The sequence below is a fragment of the Aptenodytes patagonicus genome, chromosome 5 (genome assembly GCF_965638725.1).
Source record: "Aptenodytes patagonicus chromosome 5, bAptPat1.pri.cur, whole genome shotgun sequence".
NCBI lineage: Eukaryota > Metazoa > Chordata > Aves > Sphenisciformes > Spheniscidae > Aptenodytes > Aptenodytes patagonicus.
Genome location: NC_134953.1, coordinates 55,337,436 through 55,355,853, shown reverse-complemented (window position 1 = coordinate 55,355,853; position 18,418 = coordinate 55,337,436). Strand labels below are relative to the sequence as shown.

The 18,418-nt window shown below is 41.6% G+C and overlaps 1 protein-coding gene across 6 annotated transcripts in view; it reads left to right on the top strand.

The window, feature by feature from the left end:
* Positions 1 to 18,418, top strand: part of LOC143161194 (serine/threonine-protein kinase TNNI3K) — a 100,330-nt gene that overhangs the window by 43,589 nt on the left and 38,323 nt on the right. For all 6 annotated transcript variants that reach the window (XM_076339907.1, XM_076339906.1, XM_076339905.1 and 3 more), the window contains 2 exons: positions 16,159 to 16,211; positions 17,617 to 17,669. In XM_076339907.1, coding sequence (XP_076196022.1) covers positions 16,159 to 16,211; positions 17,617 to 17,669 — 106 coding nt within the window. The remainder of the gene's footprint in view (positions 1 to 16,158; positions 16,212 to 17,616; positions 17,670 to 18,418) is intronic.

Here is an 18,418-nt window from a genome sequence, read left to right as displayed (position 1 = left end):
CTTTCATGTGTCTACCCTGGAAAAAGGGTTATCCTTCCATTTTGAGAATAATTGGGAGTTTTATTTTGCTTTCCAGTTCTGGAAAAAGAAGTTCTGACAGCTATCAGCAATGGTGACATGTATCAGCTTATTACTACTTATACCGTAGTGAGGGATTGTAGCCACAATGATTATAGCACTTTAATAAAAAAGAGACCACTTTAGTATCAATTTAATTTAAGCTATAACAGCTGAACACGGTTGGACCAAGCCTTTGAGCAACTAACCTTCATTTGATGGCTCTAACTATCTGTAAAAGTTTCTGAGAGCTGGCTTAGTGAGAAAGATGAGAGGATGGAAGCCTGGTGGTAATGGGGGTGGTGTCTGCAACTCCTCTTTGTTATAAAATCCCTTATGAAATCTTAAAACAGCAGTTGCCTTTCATTAAACCTACAGTGTGTTAAAGGTAGAAGGATCTTTTCATGGCCCTGTTATCTGTGAAAGGGACACCACTGAATTGTGCTTTGCCTGTCTTGCCCTGAGAGGGAGAAGCCCTTGCATCTGGCAGGCCCGCAGAACTACTTGCTTTTGTAAAAGCCAGGATGATTACACACTTCTGATTCTTTTCTCGTTTTTCTCCATGGCTTCATGAAGAGAATGATGCTTGGCCTCACCATTTCAAACTGTGTGTGGCCTTAACAGAAGACAATTAATTTCTGATTCTGCTGAACTCATTATTAACCTTCTGTCAGCTCAGCTCAGATCAGATTTATCTTGCTGTATTTCTCAAAACAGAGGCTTAAGAGTTCCTTTCTCATCTGTGGTTTTCAAATTTCCAAGTGCCATTGAGGCAATAATAGCATTTTTGAGAGGTACCTTCCAAGCGTTTTTTCTGTGGGTTTTATTTTTTACTTTAGAAAAGAAAAATTAGTAACTGTAGTGTTCACTGGTGGTACCAAACTGACAAAACTCTTCCAGAGACTACCTCCTGCTTTCAGATATGTCCATACACTCAGCACCAAGATGGGCATTTCGGCATTGTTTTGTCAGAAAGACTTACGCATGCCATGCATAGAAAGGGTCTGTTTATTGATTTCTCGGCTTCTCCACAAAAACCGTCAAGCCAGGTCTTGACTATATGTATCGTCAAGTTGGGTTTATTCAAGGTCTATACAATCCTTGAGTAGATTGAAGTTGAAGCTAGGGCTCAATACATTTTATTCACATTGAGAAATGGTGATAATTTTTGTCCTTACTGACAGAGGTCAAATTTGAACCAAGACCACAGAAAAGTCTGTAGTTGTGATTGATTCGTGTGCCTACATTCAACCCAGGGTACAGCCTTCAAGAGTCTCTCTAGTTTAGCCTTGCGTTTGATTAATATTTTCATTTGACATCTGGTGGGGGTCTCAAAACAATTCCACATGTCATACTCAAATCACTTAAATATTTTGATGCAAAGTATATATGGGAGCTAAAATCAGATTAAATGTAAACTGAAAGAGTCATGTCTACATTGTATGAACCCACTACACTTTTTATGATTAAATTTATCATCCCAAGGTTTGGGTTTAGGTGAAGCTAGAAATCTTGAAGACAGTGATTTGTGGGAGTCCTGGTTGGGAGAGCTTAAATTTTTTCTGTCCTAAAAACTGTTACCTGGTGAAATATGTGTTCCTCACTTGACTGTTCTTGCTCATATCTACAGCTCTAATATGGGCAAGTTATGCTTTTTTGTTGAGACCATCAATATTACTTGCATTTTCCCTTCATCATGTAAGCCATCGACAACTTTTTCATTTCTTTTTTTTCATATACTTTTCACTCTCCTGAATTTACTTGCATCAGTCAACATTTTGATAAATATCATGTAAGCATTGTTGTATCCACATTCGTACACTTTTATGTTGTAATTTGCTCAGCCCTTCAAAAGCCATGTGCCATGAAGGCGTAGTGACTGGTGTATGAAAACCTTGATCTTCAGAGTTACTGGAAGCTTTTGACCTAGCTAAAGCATTTTGTGAATCTTTCCCCACATTCCCAGTTTGTTTGAAAATCTGCGTTTGTGATGCTAATTTCTAAAAGCCTTGCTCTTTATTTATTGCATGCAACTGGCGTTTTTCTGCTTCCTCTTGTGTGTTCTTTGCTGAAAATGAAATCAATTGCAATAGCTTCCTTGAATCAGGAAATCAATTTTCAATAGATTCTATATACACTTTTCCTACTAAATGATATTTTGCAACAAGCAAAAGATATTTTGCCTGCATGATCGTGTTCTATATTCTTGTACTGTATCTTGGATATATGTCTTTCACTAGCAAATATTTAAATAGCATGTATTTTGTCTTTGTCCCTAAGCTTGATTCTATCCAACTTTTATAGAGCTGTAAAAGATTGTAAACGTGGCAATAGCTCGCTTTTCCAGTTATTTTTAAAGGTTTCCTCTCCCGTCAAGTTTCCGTACCAAGTACAGAACCTCCTCTTTTCTCTAGAAAGTGTGACAGTAATTGAACAGTGTCTTGCTGTTTCAGCTAGATATCCAGCTAGACCTAGTTAAGCGTGGAAGTGGGGAGATGTTATTCCAGCTCTTTTCAGCTTTTCTGGTTGCTAGCATCTATGGCAGATGTCTCGTCCCTGCAGCAATATGGATTTGCATTCCGTGATAGTATCACAGTGGTTTGAAAAACAGACGAATTAGTGTGTAAAAACTCAGGATTTTCTTTTTCTCCTAGAAAAAGTGATACTCACCACACTTCAGCCTGTTTCTGAGCTGCCTGTAACAGTACAGCTGATTCCTAAATTGTGGCTCTGTTAGGATAAAAGACTAGTGCAGTCGCACTGTGCAGGATACGAGGGACCGCATCCCTGTGCAGAGCTGATCCTGCTCAGGGCAGCCTGTGTGCAAAAACGTGCTCACAGCAGCAGCTCTGTTGCGTGGCTCTCACTCTCCTAACCAGCCACATTTAAAGATATTTTAACTCCTCTTAGGCATGTGGATCCTTCCCTGCTGATTAGCGTCACAGATACCGTCTAAATAATCCCAATTTGCGCTGCATTGCACCGCATCACTACCTCAGTGTTACTGACTTCACAGAATCTTGACATACTTGAGCTGACCTTTCCAAATTGGGGTGAATGTAATGTTTTGTTTAGAACACACACATTGAGTTCCTTTTTCACTTGGCTGCTGGCTGTGCTTCATCTTGATCAAACATAGAAACAAACAAAGAAAATAATCAAAGCTTCGGTTTTGTTAATTCCTGGTATCTGTTCTTCATAAGTTTGCCTTCCATTTTCCGTTTTATGTACTTACTACAAAGTCTCTCCCAGGAAACTGAGATCCATAAAGCTTTTTCAAAGTTTGAAAGAAAAGCTTACATCTCCAGACATCCTTCTAGCGTAATAATGAATTTCAATCCATTGTTACTGTTCTGTCACAATAAATGGATTTTACTGAGCCCTTTTAGAGAGCCCAGAAATAAATGTTAGCTGTACTGTACATCCTGAACTGTAACCACGCTCGCTCTTCACTGAGCATATGTTTACTTCTTTTCGTGGTGACTGATAGAGTGCTGCCTGCTTCTGCCTTTGTAATGGTTGTTTTAAAATCACAAATTCAGAAAGGCACACATCCCACCAAAACCAGTGTGCTTCAGCTTCCGTCGTCTGAGGAGATCGGTTCTCAGACTGTCTTCAGGTCGTTTATAAGACCCGCCTTCGTCCCTTGCACCCTGCCAGTCCTGGGGAACCCTCCAGCCAAGCAGCCTGATCAGGCCACGCCAGTGTCTTCTCCCCAGTGCATGAGACAGTCCTGTGTCTCCCTGCCTGATGAAGGGAGCGTTGGTGATGCCGAGTTTTGGAGCAGGGGAGGGCACAGCTGAGGAAAGCATCCCTTGTACGTACCTTTGACTTCGGGTCCCTGCTCAGTGGCACTGATTTGGCGGCACCAGGCTTCTCCTGCTCTCTGCTGTTCCCAGTGCCACCGTTTTTCCCCAGGAATCACCCTTCTCGTGAGCTGCACCTGGACAGGGGCCCAGGAGAGAGGCTGCTGCCTTATGTCACATCAAGATTTGAGAGAGTGCCCCAGCTTCAGGACAGTGTGAATGGGAGTCCCGACTGGGGCATCCTTCATGTTAGGAGGCTTTCTTTGGAGCGTTTCCTCTTAAAACAAAAACAAATACAAAAAAACCAGCCATGAAGTACCTGCGTCTTCATGTCAGCCACAGGCTCCTCTTCCTTTTGCTGTGTCTCCTTACATGAAAAAGGGTATGTAACCACCCATTAAAATGCTTCCTTCCAGGTTTGGTCACAGCCACATGTCTACCTGGAATAAAAATTAGTGAAGCCATCAGAAAAGTAGAAGAGGATAAAGAGGAGCAATCTCATTCCCTACAGCCACGCAAAGGAGAAGCAGCCTCTGTGTTTCTGGCCAGCGTATGATCCCAGGATCAGGCAGGGGAGCAGGCAGGAGGGAAAGGAAGAGAGGGAAGGCCAAGAGACAGTGTCCTGACCGGAGGAAAATATGACCCTGTTATGGATGGTAGGAAAGCAAAGAGCTGCTTTGGAAATGCATCATACGTGCCTCCCCGCAGGTGTAGACAGGCATGACTTTCTCTGTCTCTGCGTTGAGGTTGCTGGAAATGAAGAATGCCCGTGGCGCTCTGTCTGAGCCAAGCGGTTTGCTCACAGGGCAGAGAGTACTGAACACAGCGTTGTACCGACACACACACAGCCCCAGCACCAGCCCGTCTCCCAAAGGGAAAATAACATCTGTCTGCATCTGCCCGGAGAGGCACTGCTCTGGAACAGACTGACAGAGGCGCTCGCCACGGGCTTCCCTCCATGGGTCCTCTTGAGCCACCCTGCCAGGGCATCCCCAATTCAGTCACATCCTCTGTCTCGAGTCCTGAACGCAGCTGAGAAATCATCACTCAGCTCAGGCCTTATCTCAGCATTTTGAGGAATTACATTTATGCTTATGGTGCACCAATCTTCTGGTTTGTATATTTCTATAAAGAGAAGAGAGAGCAGGGAATCATAGCAAGGGTTTTAAGTCAGGATGTGTTGTGTTAAACTATTAAATCTGTGTTTCTGCACCTGAGCAAGCACCACAGTTAGGAGAGGTGTTGAAAACCTCAATTTGCAGGAAGCTCGGTGGGACTCCTGTACATGAGTCAAAGCACAGGTACTGGCTCATGATTTATTTAGCCTGCTTTCTCTGCTACACACAGTCTGGTAACATGTCATTCAGAAACACTGCTCAGGGTTTGGAAGGGCAGCACAGAAATGTTTTTAACTGTTTTGAAAGCCGGAGTCTTTAATGTGAAGACTGTTCTGCTCACATGTATATGCTTTTGCAGAAAAAAGTCAATATTACAAGAAAAGTAATTTGGACGCTGACGAAATCAATTAAGTACTATGGCTCACATCAGAAGTTTGTACAGAGTAATATCCCCTGGAATCAATGCCCATTGCAGGATACAACCATTTATAATTTCGCGCTGATGTTGCAATAATCCGCTGCGAGGCTAAGAATGAAGGACCTCAGAAGCTGTAAATAGAGTGAAGTGAATCAGATCACCTTTTAGTCTAACTAGTAGCTATCCTTACTTGAAATCTATTACCCTTATTTTCTGCAATTTACTGACCTCAAACTATGGTTTCCCAAACCCTCATATCTTACAGTTCATCTTCTTTTCTAAAAAAACTTCAATTGAGAGTGTCATGTTGAACAAGACATGAACCTGAAATAATTCTGAAGACTGGAAAACAAACTTAAATTCAAAATAATCTCTTTCTACACAGCCAGGAATGAAAGCATATCATTTTTCTCATATGGGGGGTATTTTTCAAACACCGTGCTTAGTCTCTTGTTCATCCTGCTCTGCAAATAATAAAACCAAAAAGAATCATTTAAGTCATCACTCAGCTTAGGACTATGAGACATTATGTGAGTCAACAAGCCCAGTCCTCTGCTGTTAGAACCAACCATTTCAGAGTCTGGTATGTATAATGTGGGCCATAACTTTGGTTGACTAGTGCATAAATTTCAGCTGGAACGTCACTATGTATTCAAGACTTTAAGGAACAGATAATCTATCAATCTTTTTATAGCTTACCTTCACTTTAAAAGTGAAGTTAAACTTTTAAAAGTTGCAGGTGTCCCAGATCTACCAACATCTATCGACTGGCCTCTTCACCTTCTCTTGGATTATTATAGGACTTTTATTCTCTTAATGTAAAGTAGGTGCCTTCTAAAACCCCTGTGTTCTCTCTCTTTAGCCAAGCTTTGCATTTTTTGCCCTAGTGACGACAGTGTAGGTGCTCACCTTAGTTTTTAGCCACTGTAAACCCTGATTCCAATTCGAAGTCACAGTGTTGTGAGTATGGCTTATGTTCCTAACTCCTTAGTGACCTCAATTTTGTTATATTAAATAAAGGTTATGTGTTTGTGTTCAGTTTTCCAAATTATAAACAACTCCATCAAACCTTGTGAACATGAGTCGCACCAGGAGTTTTCCCAAGTGAAAGTCCTGTAGTTCAGGTGGATGGCAATGTGAAAATCCTAAGAATGCAACTGTCTTTCTTTATGGTGCATAAGAAAACTGTGGTTATGGAATATCTCAAGCAGTAGTGCACAGACTGCACCAAGATTCTATTACACTGAATGCATCCTTTCAGTTTTGAGAAAAAACTCTGAAATCACTGGCCTGGCATTTCCAGCCTGCAGAACCGAGAGAGAGAAGCTGATTCTTTGTTGTTGGTTAGCTACCTTCTGCAAAAGTGCTCATATTTGCTACACTGGCATGAAAAGGAGAGTCTTTCTATAGCCAGTTCTGAGCATGAGTAGCTAAATTTCATTTGTGTATCAGGAGGGAACACTTCAGTTCTGATAACTATATGCTGTCAAATGTGTTGGCATTGCAGTAAAATGACACATCGTTTTGTATAGTCAATATAGTATGAAGAAGAGGAGCAGGAAATAAGTGCATTTGAAAGGCATTTATGGATCCACAGAAGGAAAAGCCCGTATGTGTATAAATATGCATATAGGTGTTTAATCAATGCTTGGGGAATTAATGAATTCCCTTAGCAAATCCCTAGTTTGTAGGGATGATGTAGTTTGTTGCATAAAGAGCTGCTTGCATGCTGAGAGATTAAAGGGAGGCCACTGGAAAGCTATGGTTAATAAAATCATGGAATAGTTAAGTTGGGAGGGACCTCCAAGATCATCTAGTCCAAAACCTTCCCCAAAGTTGGACTGACTTCAAAATGAAATGCCTGTATGAAATCTAGTAATAGTATAAAAAGCTGGCTTCAAACCTGGCTTCAAATCTTTGGCAGAAGAATATTTCATTTCATATGGCAAAACCTACCAGTAGATTAGACTGAGCCCCTTACAAAACACACAAGAGAAGACGTTTTGGACTAGATGCAATTTTGGTCATTTTGATTGACAGAGCTTCAATCCTTTGCTTCTCTATCCCTCCGTAAAGAAGTACCACGGAAGAGGAAGGACTGCTGCCAACAGCTTTAATTTCAAGTTCCACAGCCCAGTCAAAAGCCATGAAATGGGGACTGGTATTAGGAGAAAGGTAGATTTTCAAGATCAAGGTTTTGAAGATTCACTAAGCCACATTTGCAGTGTCACAGTGCTTGTAAAACCAGTAGTGTCTCCTAAATGGCCAGAGAACGTGTCTGTCTTGAGAGATGTAACCAAGAATGTCAAAGAAACTGATTTGATTTAATGCTCACTGCCATTCACTGGGGATTAAAAGACTGTGAGAGGGGAAAAGGGATCTCTCCTTTTTTTCTGTCTTTCTTATTCCTTTTTTGGTCCATACGGATTGGGCACATAAAAAATAAAGTAAGATTAAAAAAGGGATGTAGACCTGATAAAGCCTGTTACTCCCAAATGGTTTAGTTCCACAACGTATTGACAAGCACAAGAAACATACAAAACTATCTTAATTTGTAGTGCTATGTAAGATAACAGAGTCGGCAAAAGGAAGTATTATCGACTCCAACATTTCCCATGCTTTGTAACTGTTTGCTCTTTTCCTCTGTACTTTTGGCAAAGTAAATCTAATTTGAATTATCTCTCCAGAATTAACATGTGCATTTAAGCTAAAACGAGTGTTTCCAAAGGGTATAATTGATCCATATCACAGAGACCCACAATGAAAGAAAATGCAGAGATAATGTAGCATGCTTACAAACTGTGCATTGCATCCCCCTCTAGCGACCAGTCTCATATAAACCTTGGTAGGGCTGACTGGAAACTTTCTATCTATCTGAAGTATTTTCATATATATATCAGAGAAGTTATGGGTTTGGGTTTTTTTCAGTAAGGCATGAAGTTTGTGGAAACTCTCCTGGGGAATTATTAAAATTTTCCTTTTTACATGCAGCTGTTTGATAGTTGAGGAATGTAGGCTCCTAGGATTTATCGTAACTTATAATGCAGGCCAGCTTAGAGGATAAATTCAGAATGGGACACGTCAGTCAGGTTATTTAGTTACTTACAGGGGAAAAAAGTCATTTTCTTTGCACAGCACATTATGAAATGTCTGCTTTCCATCTTAATTCAGGACAAAATCAAAAGTTGCAATCTTGAAAATTTCCAGAAATACCTGGGCTTATGTCCAAACCGGCTCTCATAAATGAGTTTATTTCCAAGACCTTTGAGGCTTAATTTTTGGGGGACATTAACCTAGTCTCTGTTTCTATATTACTAATTTTCTGCAAATGCCTCCATCCCAGTGTCCTTTTGTTAATAATTCTAACACTTATGCATATGCATCTTATGGATAAATCTGAGTGAGTAGCAGAAAATCAGCAAGAAGTCCTTGAACTTCTTGTCATTCTTGTGCTGCTGTGTTCTTCTTAGGTAGTTGTGTTGAGATAACGGGGTTTGAGAAGATGATGCAAAACGTCTGGAGTCTTTATAAAATAGGTGTAGGTAGAAGATTGCCTGAAGGACTGTGTACGTATTCTGCATGAGCTTTTTCGACTTTCTGACCACAGTTGACTAGAGGAATTTTGTTTTGTAGATCATTGTGGTGACATGTCAGTTGCAGATTTATTATGCGTTACAAATTTAATGCATGCGCTGGGCACATGCAAGCTAAAAGCCTTCCAGAGAGGGCTACATTTTGGTAGTGTGGGTTATGTCATAACCGTTTAGAAGATTATGCCAGTACAGTCAAACAGCCTTTTGGCTCCTTCAGTGTCAGAGCAAAGTAACTGTCTCACCAATGAGGAACACGTCTTCTTTTTCCAAAACATATGATCTGGTTCAGCCACAATTCTTACCCTGAAGCAAGAATTTAAGGGAGTCGAATGTCCTGTGTTACGTGGGAGTTCAGGTCGGATCAATGCTGTAGTCCCTAAAGGCCATTGCAGATTTGTTCCCTGTTGTCTTTTTCTGAAATCCTCTTCTAGTCTTGTTTTAAATGTCACATTGTAAATTGGCTTCTGTCATTTCTCTTGGCAAACTTATTCTGGAGGAAAAACCCTGACTGAGTAAATAATTAATATTAGTTAGTTGCATTACATTAATTAAAATGATCAATAATTCTGTGGTTCTGAAGTTATATATTAACATTGATTATGCCACCATCACGACCAACAGGTATATTTATGTATATCATAGGCAGGCCAGGAGTAGAAATAAGAAGTGGTAGATTTTTGTTTAACTTCTCTTCATGTGGCTGGCCTTTGGCAAATCACAGCTCAGCCCAGATTTACATTTGCTACTGAGCTACAAACTGCTGAAATAGGAATACCAATGAGGTAACTGTTTCTTAACACTGCTACCACCGAAAGAAGCTATCTGAAGCTTCCAAATAAAGTTACTTGCTAGCTATTAAGTGCTACATCAAGCTGTTTTGCCAGAGGTTCGGACTCTGGCAAACAAGCCCCGCCAGGCTCATTTGGGAAAGCAGCGAGTGGGCTGCAATGTGCCCCTTAGATCTGAGCTCAGAAACAAGCAGAAACACTGCCAAGAATTACCCTGCCCTACTGCCGACCTTCAGAAGTCAAAATGCTTCCTAAGCTAATAGACATGCAGCCGAAGCAAGACGTGTCTGTGCTCAAAGACACAATCCTCACCTCCAGATCTCATTAGTGGTCAGGTTTCTCGACTGGGGCAAGACTGTAGAGGACAGAGCGGGATGAACGGTGGTGGGAACTGGATTGCTTGGTGAAGCAAAGAGTAGGCAGTGCAAAGATTATCAATACAAATACTCCCTCAGCTAAAATGAAAACCAGAATTCCCATTATGGCCAATCATGTTTGTGTATTTTAGTGTTCCTTTTCTTAATTTTTCAGGAAATTAATGCTTAGCAAATCTTGTTTCACTGGTGAGTGGCACATAAAACTCTCTGGAATAATGGCACAGGATTCGCCTTCTGCAGTCTGCTCCACCAGTGAGCAGAGTTCGCTGCAGACCCAGCCAGACTCCCTAGACTTCTTTGCTCAAACTAGAGCAACACATATGACTGCACTTCAGAGGTGCCCAGCTCCGTCCCCATGTATTAACCACCCTGGAAGCCAATGCGTACACGCTGGTGAGCACGCAGGAAGCAGGTTGTGCTGTTGCAGCCTCTTGAATGCACTGTGAGAAATAGGTTCGTGCTGCTTCCCCATCCTGTCAGCCTGGGATCGTCTCCAGCGGTGAGGTACAGTGCTTGCAGGTGCAAGCGGTGCAGCTTCACACCACCCCAAATGAACTGAATCAAACCTTGTCTGTCCCCTTGCCTTCCTGAGACTCCTTCTTCATTCAGACAGGAACTCACCTTAGTGGTCACCCTGACTCAGAACCCCATCCTTCACATCTGGCCTCTGCCTCCAGAGAGATCAGGAACCAGAGGTAGCTGGCAGGAGGTTGGGTCATTCAGAAGTTAGGCAGAAAGTGGCAGGGCGGTGACATCGTTTTTCTGTGTACTTCACTGCCCTATTGCCCAGCTACCGCTTATGTCAAATGCCAGGACTCTCGTCGGGAGTGCTACGCCAGTGCTTCTGGATGGCTAGAAGCCAGATTTTGCCCGATGTATATCCCCCCTGTGTGGGGACACATTCCCCCCAACACTTCCTGGCTGCCCAGGCAGCTCTGGCTGGCTGTGCGAACAAGGGCAAAGCGTAGCCACTATCAGATGGCAGGAGGTTATTTCAGTCCTCAGCCTCAGGCGTTGGCTTCAGCCCACCCCAGCCAGCAGCCATGTTTTGTCCAGCTGCCTGTGGCACTCCTCACAGAGACAAAAAGAGGGAAAATGCTGCCGGGGAACTGCTCGGGTGGGTGGAGGGACAGATCCGGCAGCTGTGTGTGCTCCTCCGGGTGCTGCAGCTCACTCCCCACAGCCGCATGGAGCTGGGGGTGCGGGGGACAGGTACTGGTGGCTGAGGATTCATGAGTTCAGAGGGACTGCCACTTAAACCCAGTGTGCATTGAATCGTGATGACTTTACCTGAATGTCTCACTGCTTGGAGAGGAAGAAAGAAGCATCTGAAATTACACAAGTCCTCAGCGAAAGTACTGCAGAGCTCCTAAGCACTCAGTTCTCATTTCTTGATTACTTTTCTTTATGTATGTATCTATGTTTGCGACTGGCTTTCTTCATGACCTTACAGAGCTTTTGAAAGGAGTTTGCTTGTGAGCCAAATGCCTTTAAGCCACTTGGCTAGCTCTAGAAAGCCAGCAGCAGCACTCCAGCACAGCTGGGGGCTGCCCTGCCCAGCGCTTCTGCCCCACAAGCCTGGGGCAGCCCCAAGGCTGCGGCAGGGAAGAGGAGGGGGCGATCGCGCCTCTGCTGCTCGCTGCAGGGGGGTTATGGCCGAGGGTGAGCCCTGCAGCTGGTCAGAGGCATGTGAAGGTCAGTCTTTGTTGCTCCTCCTGTGAAAAGCAGTGGAGAACTGGGTCTACTCTCTCCTGTAAATGTGATCTTAAAAATGATGCAGCAGAGTGCTGTCCGTTCTGTCACATGGTTATAGAAAATCATTTGTGCAATTCTCACACGTTTCTCTTAGAAACAGAAATAGTGACAGAAGAGGTATACTATAGAGATAAAGATGACATAAAAACCTGTCAGTAATTAGACATTCACTTTGAAACTCTTCTGTAAATTTCAGTTGCTATCAATTGCTATTTACTTAAGAAATGAAATCTCATTTCTATTTTTTTCAGTTTGGGGTTTTTTTCTTAATGAAATTGAAAAATTATGACTAAGAGCTGAGGCAGAGCTGGAAAGGTTAAGTTTAGTTTGTTATAAACTGATGTGTGCTTAATTTGATGGCTATTTGTTTACTCTCAAACTATGGGGTATGGCAGAGACAAGAGATTACAGCTATTTGGGTTCTTGGCAATATCCTTTTAGTAACTATTAAGGAATGAGATATCTCTGAACAAGAGTTTTACCTTACCCTTTTTGGAGGGAAGTAAGTTCCAGCTGTCCTATAGCTCTGAATCTTTTCCTGTACAACGTTCATCAGGGAGACAGAGCCAAGAGCTTGGAAGTCACTTGGTTACGTATCGGTAGTACGTTGATAGCTTCAGGGAGAATACAGTGTCGTCTTCTTTTAGGGTTAGACATCATCATTAATAAATGAAAAGAAAATTAAATTCTCAGAGAAGAGAGAGTTCAGCAGTGCCTGGACAGGCAGAGAATCCAAAGTGTCCCCGATGTGTGCTATGGACTGTACATACGGGCATCTTTACAACACTGTTTCTAACTTGAATGCAGTCTGCAGAGTCTCAGAAGCTCTGCTCTTAAATGTGGATAAAATTCAGCCCAGCTCTGTTTCTCCTCCTTCGATGGAGCTGATGTTTGTGCTACACGTGCTGGCACACTCACTTCCTCCAAAGCCCTTCCTCTCGACAGGGGTCTCAACCTCAGAAATCCAGACTACCTTTCTATAGGCAATGGCCATCCAACTGCCAGGTGATGCTGGAGAAGTGAGGCTTTTGAGCCATGAGTTTCAATCAAGGTGCCATAATTGCAGCGACTTTAGAGGAGCCCTTGTTTTAAGCTCTATATATTGCTCTGAGAAAGAAATTCTTTCCTCCTCATTGAAAACATAAGCTGGGTACTCATTGTAAATGCCAGCCACCTTGGAGCACAGCTCGTGTATCCGCTTCCCCACCGCATGGGTTGGAATAGCACCACAGCTTTATATGCTGATATTCTCCAACTGTCGATGTATGTATAGACAGAGACCCGTTCATCCTGGGACTGGTTCCAAGTCCCCTGATATATTAGTTGAATTGAAGTCTCCCTGGAAATGCCAAATACATAGGGATGGGGTTTTCCCACCATAAGTTCCTACGCAGCCAGAATTTCTTCTTATTTCCATTCTGCTTAAGCAGTAAAGTTTATGGAGACTCACCCTCAATATTTTATTCCCTAGCAGCACATATTGTTTCAAACATTAATTTTCAAGTCAACAGAAGGCATTTCCAAATGCCAACCCCATGTGAAAGATTCCTGAGCTAGTTGCAGGTGAGCTGGTACAGCTATCCCAAACACATATCCATACTCCTGCATGAGAATACCAATCCTGAGCTAAAAACATTGGTATGCTGTCATGGCAGTCTGCCCAGAAGACTTACTCCTGCCCCTAAGGAGGGCTAATTAGTTCAGGTTATTATTATTATTATTATTATATTTTGCTTGCAAGGCTGAGAACTCCTCTCTTGTTCACTTACATTTGATCTACTCGAAATCTCCAGAATTCAGGAGTTGATACTTTTCTCACTTGTTTCATCTAGTCTTTTATCTGTTCAGTCCAAGTTCAAGGATAAAGTGCCCCCAAATGAGAATTCATTGTTTTCCAAGGGTAATGTTACTTTTTTCTCTTATTTGAAGCTATCAATGTGAAAATGTGCAACAAATGCCCATTTGCTTCTTACCTAATCTGACTATCTTCCTTTTTACAGTTTCAGTGTTAGAAATACTCTATTTTGATTTGGTTTGGTTTGGTTTGCAGCTCTCCTGCCGACCTGCTCACAAGATGACACCTTTATAAAATGGATAAGAAATATTTATAGTCTTACGTTGAAATCTTTGTGTAGTTGTTTTGTTCATACTTGGAAGCTTATTTTTTTAAATCCTCTAATTAATAGAAAGGATACATGCATAGGGTTAGATTTCCTCCCAGATGTTATCCATATCCCTCACTGTCTTTGAACAAATAATATGTAAATAAAGCTGAATTTTCTTCACATTACCTTCAATAAATGGGTTTAAACCACCACACAAATCCCACAATTCACCTCTTTGGTTCTAGTAGTTTTAGGACAAATCCAGTAGATTTAACTTTAAGCCTCCAAATATCTCTGCTGACAATCTAAGGTAAAGTCCTGGTTATCCAATCCTTTACATTCACTGAGCCCTGCAGTTGCTATGCTTTCAAAGATTTCACAGAAATCAAAACACTTTGATAGGTGTCAGTACAAGTAATTGTCTTTGATAAATGATTTCTCTGATCTCTAGATGTCCTGACAGAGATTGCCCCATACATGTGCTGACCAAACAAGAATTTTTCTGCATTTATTCCTTTCTTCCTAACTCCAGAAACTACCTGGGGCAAAGATGAAGACTTTATATTGAAATAAAAATCTAACATATATGTCTAACATGGATATCACATTTTCCTGGGATTTCTTGCTGTCTGCAGTTCAGTTAGAAGACGTGAACGTGAGCCTCACCCCGGCTGCAGTACACCTGAAATCCGGGGCATTTTCCACGGTGCACAGGCAGTTCTAGCTGTAGCACCTGGAGGCAGGGTGAGCAGGGGCAGGGAACAGACACAGGTCAGCTCTGCAGCCCTCACACGGTAACTCCAGCATTTCTCGGAAGCGTTCCTGTCTGCGAAATCCTGCTTGGTTAAACCACAGCTCCAGCCACAGTCCTGAGAAGCGTGGGCTCCGCTCTCCACAGGGCACCACCCATCTCCCCAAATCCTTCCCTGCTGCCGTTCATAGTTGCAACCACCAGTCTCCCGGGATGCTAATTTCATCGTATGGACCAGTTTGCCTAGAGAGCTTCGGAAAGAGATGCAACAAAGAGGATCCACTACCACAGTCAAAATGCACTGTAATTTTTGCAAGTATAATTTTTAAGGACAAATGCAAAATGTGGTTCTTTTGATGTCCAATAATGAACAATACTTTATGCTTGCGATTATGCCCATCAAACAATGACAAGGAATATACATTTCACAGACAATAAGGTGAAACAGTAAAAAATCACTAAGTGCTCCTGACTTATTAAGCAAATGGAAATCTGGCACTTTACCCGAGGCTCAGTTCAGGTCCAAAGTAACTTAGCACACATTATCAGTTGTACTCTGCTAGCTCTCAAAGGCGTTATAAAAAGGGACACTGTAGAACTGGAACACGAATGGAGGGCAGGACTGAAATCTTACCTCTAGCGACTGGCAAATCTCCATTAGTGCGAGCAGGGAGAAGCTTTCATCCTAGACGCTGAGATAAGCTACAGGATGAATGACGTCTTCTTTTCATAAACAAATGGAGATATTTTAAGAAATAAAGTACCTTTGTCTCATGAAAGTAACATTTGCATTATTAAGTGTGGTTATTAAATTAAATAGGACTTACCATTGTGTCATCTTTTTTTTTTCCCCAGCTTAATGGATTTCTTATGGCTTCTAGTGATCCATTCTATACGGACTCTTCAGATCTGTTCCTTCCCTTCTATACATAGGCATAAATTAGAAATTGCCACTATGAATTTACACTTATGTAACCCCTAAAAGAGAAAAGAATCAGTTGATGTAATTTTATTTAAAGGCCATCACTGTGTTTATATTCAAATATCATCTTTTTTTTCACTTCATCACTGCGATTCAGTGCACATAATGAACAAAGCTGCTATACTTGATCCATAACTAATTACAGAGATTGTTTTGCTCTAGTATTGATTAGAAACTGACATTCTTATTTCTGAAGCTATTGGGTTTGCCCTCTCAGAGTTAATGTGTACTTTACAACAACAAATATGAGATGTAGATAAAAGTCGTTTATCTATAGACATTTATCTACTTAAGCAGATGATTTGAACTCCTCAAGAGTTTAGCTATGAACCAAAAACTGTAAAATTTTCACCACCTTTAAGACACTATTAAACAGTTGCCTATAATAACATTTCCCCCCCCCCCCAGTCACAATATTCTCCTGTATGAGGATGGTCATGCAGTTGTTGCTGATTTTGGAGGTAAGGAGTTTTTATGAAACATTTATAAATTAACCTCAAATTCCCTAAAACTAAACATGTGCTGACTAAGAAAACGCTGAGGAGATTGCTCTTCATTTTGTTATTATGAGAGGACACAAAAGGCTTTTAGGGATGAGAATGCCCCTATTTTTTGTCTCATCTAAGTTAGCAGGTGCTGTGGAGTACCCCACTGTTTATCTGAGAAGGAAGCCCAGATGATAGTGAGATGGATGCATCTCAGTTTAAGTTCTAGCAGTAGGTTAGAGGAAGAAATTGAGTGAAAATTCCTGTCATAGAAGATGTGCCCTCCTCTTTCATGGCAAGTGCTCAGGATCTGAGGATGATGTTATTGTGCAAGTCTGACTGTTGGCAGCCAAGCCCCATGGCAATAGGACAGGTTTCTTTCATTTTAGTTAAAAGAGCAGAATGTAGCTTGTTATTTCAGTTATGGACCTTAGTAACTTTGTGTTCAAAATTAGACCAGGCTATACCTTATGAATCTGTATTTCGTGCATTGTCTTGGTGTTTATCAGTCAAGCTCCATCAGAATGCATTCTTGTTGGTGCAAAGGTGGAGTTTAGGGAGCTGGGTTTGACCTAACTCCTCAGGAACTACTTGATTTGAGACATGCCCATTGTCACTGTGCAATATCACCACAGATGTGATCAGTAGAGATGCATGAACATCAGCTTAATATAGGAGGAGGGTGGTGGCAGCACGACCATATCTGTGAGGGACCCAGTGCTGACCCAGACCTGTTGTTACCCAGCCTGCTGAAGCAAGGAGATAGCACAAGGCTTGGACCACATGGGAGCAGCTGCTTGTCTGGGGCATTGCTGACAGTACTCTTATTCATACAGATGCACGCTTACATGTCTTTTTCTGATATGTCAAAGGCATCTAAGTCCTGCTTGGGGACTTATTTATGTATCACAAAATGTAGCATATACCATGTTCACTATATTCATGCAAGATCTTGTCATTTTTAGGCGGGCTGCTTTTCTGACGTTAAATAAGACTGACAGGCTTCTGTGGGATTGCATTTTAATGCAGGGCTCAGTGACTGTTGTAAATCTAGATACAGTTATATTAACCAGTGCAAATAACCATGAGGTCACAAATTCTGAGCTGGATCCTCAGCTGCTGTAAACCGCTATTAATGTCGATGGAGCTTTGTAGATTTATGCCAGTGCTGAATTTAGCATGCAGGTTTCAGAAGCCTCATTGTCTGTACACATCCTTGTTGAAAACCAGCTTTCACAGTTCTCCTGGACTCTCAAAACCATTATTATGGTTATTTAAAAAAAGCCAAACAAACCACCACTTTTTACCAAGACTTTTGTATAATGAGGTGGGTGTCTGTATTGGCTTGACAGTAATTTTTTTTTTGTTCTGTATGTTTCAGAATCTAGATTTTTGCAGTCCCTGGATGAAGACAATATGACAAAACAGCCTGGGGTTTGTTTCTTGTTTTGTTCCACATAATTAGTATAAAACATAGAGGCAAACTCAGTTTAGGAGAAAATGACATTGGAAATATTTTTGTTGGAAAAGATAAACTGGTATAGTATTTTATCTGTCTTAATATTTCTTTGTGGGTTTTTTTTTTTCCTTTAAGCCTCTTTAATAGCAGAGATGAGTGAATATATAATATCTGCAACAGAAAATAATGCATTATAAGGTTGTCTTTGGAGCTCTATTGCCCCCCAAATCCTTAGTAAAGTGTCATTTTTTTAATCCACCCTTCCCGGCTCACATACACGTGTTGCTGGCAGGTGGTTCCTATTTCTAATAGGGAATTAGTTATTTGACACTGATTTTCTTTCAGAGTTCTTTTCTCCATTACAAGCCTATTGCTCACAGAGAGTTAGCTTTACAAGACAGTATTGTTGTCTTCATAAGTTTTAGTCCAGATGCATTCTGTGTGTCACTCCATGGTCATGAACGTTTGCATCATCATAATGACTAAATGTGGAATAGGATAGGTGATGCTAAAACCAGGGTTTGGCAATCATCTTTTTAACAAGTTGTAATATGCACTCGCTGTCTGAGGAGTGAGTACTGCTGCTGCAGACCTGGATCCTGCCGGGGTTTGGTGACGTCTCACTGAGAAGGGCCGTCTTGTAAAGAATGTAGATTAAGTTACTGAGGTGCAAGGAATCTGCAAAAACACCCTGAACTCATCACTCCCGTGAGAGGCTGGTTGC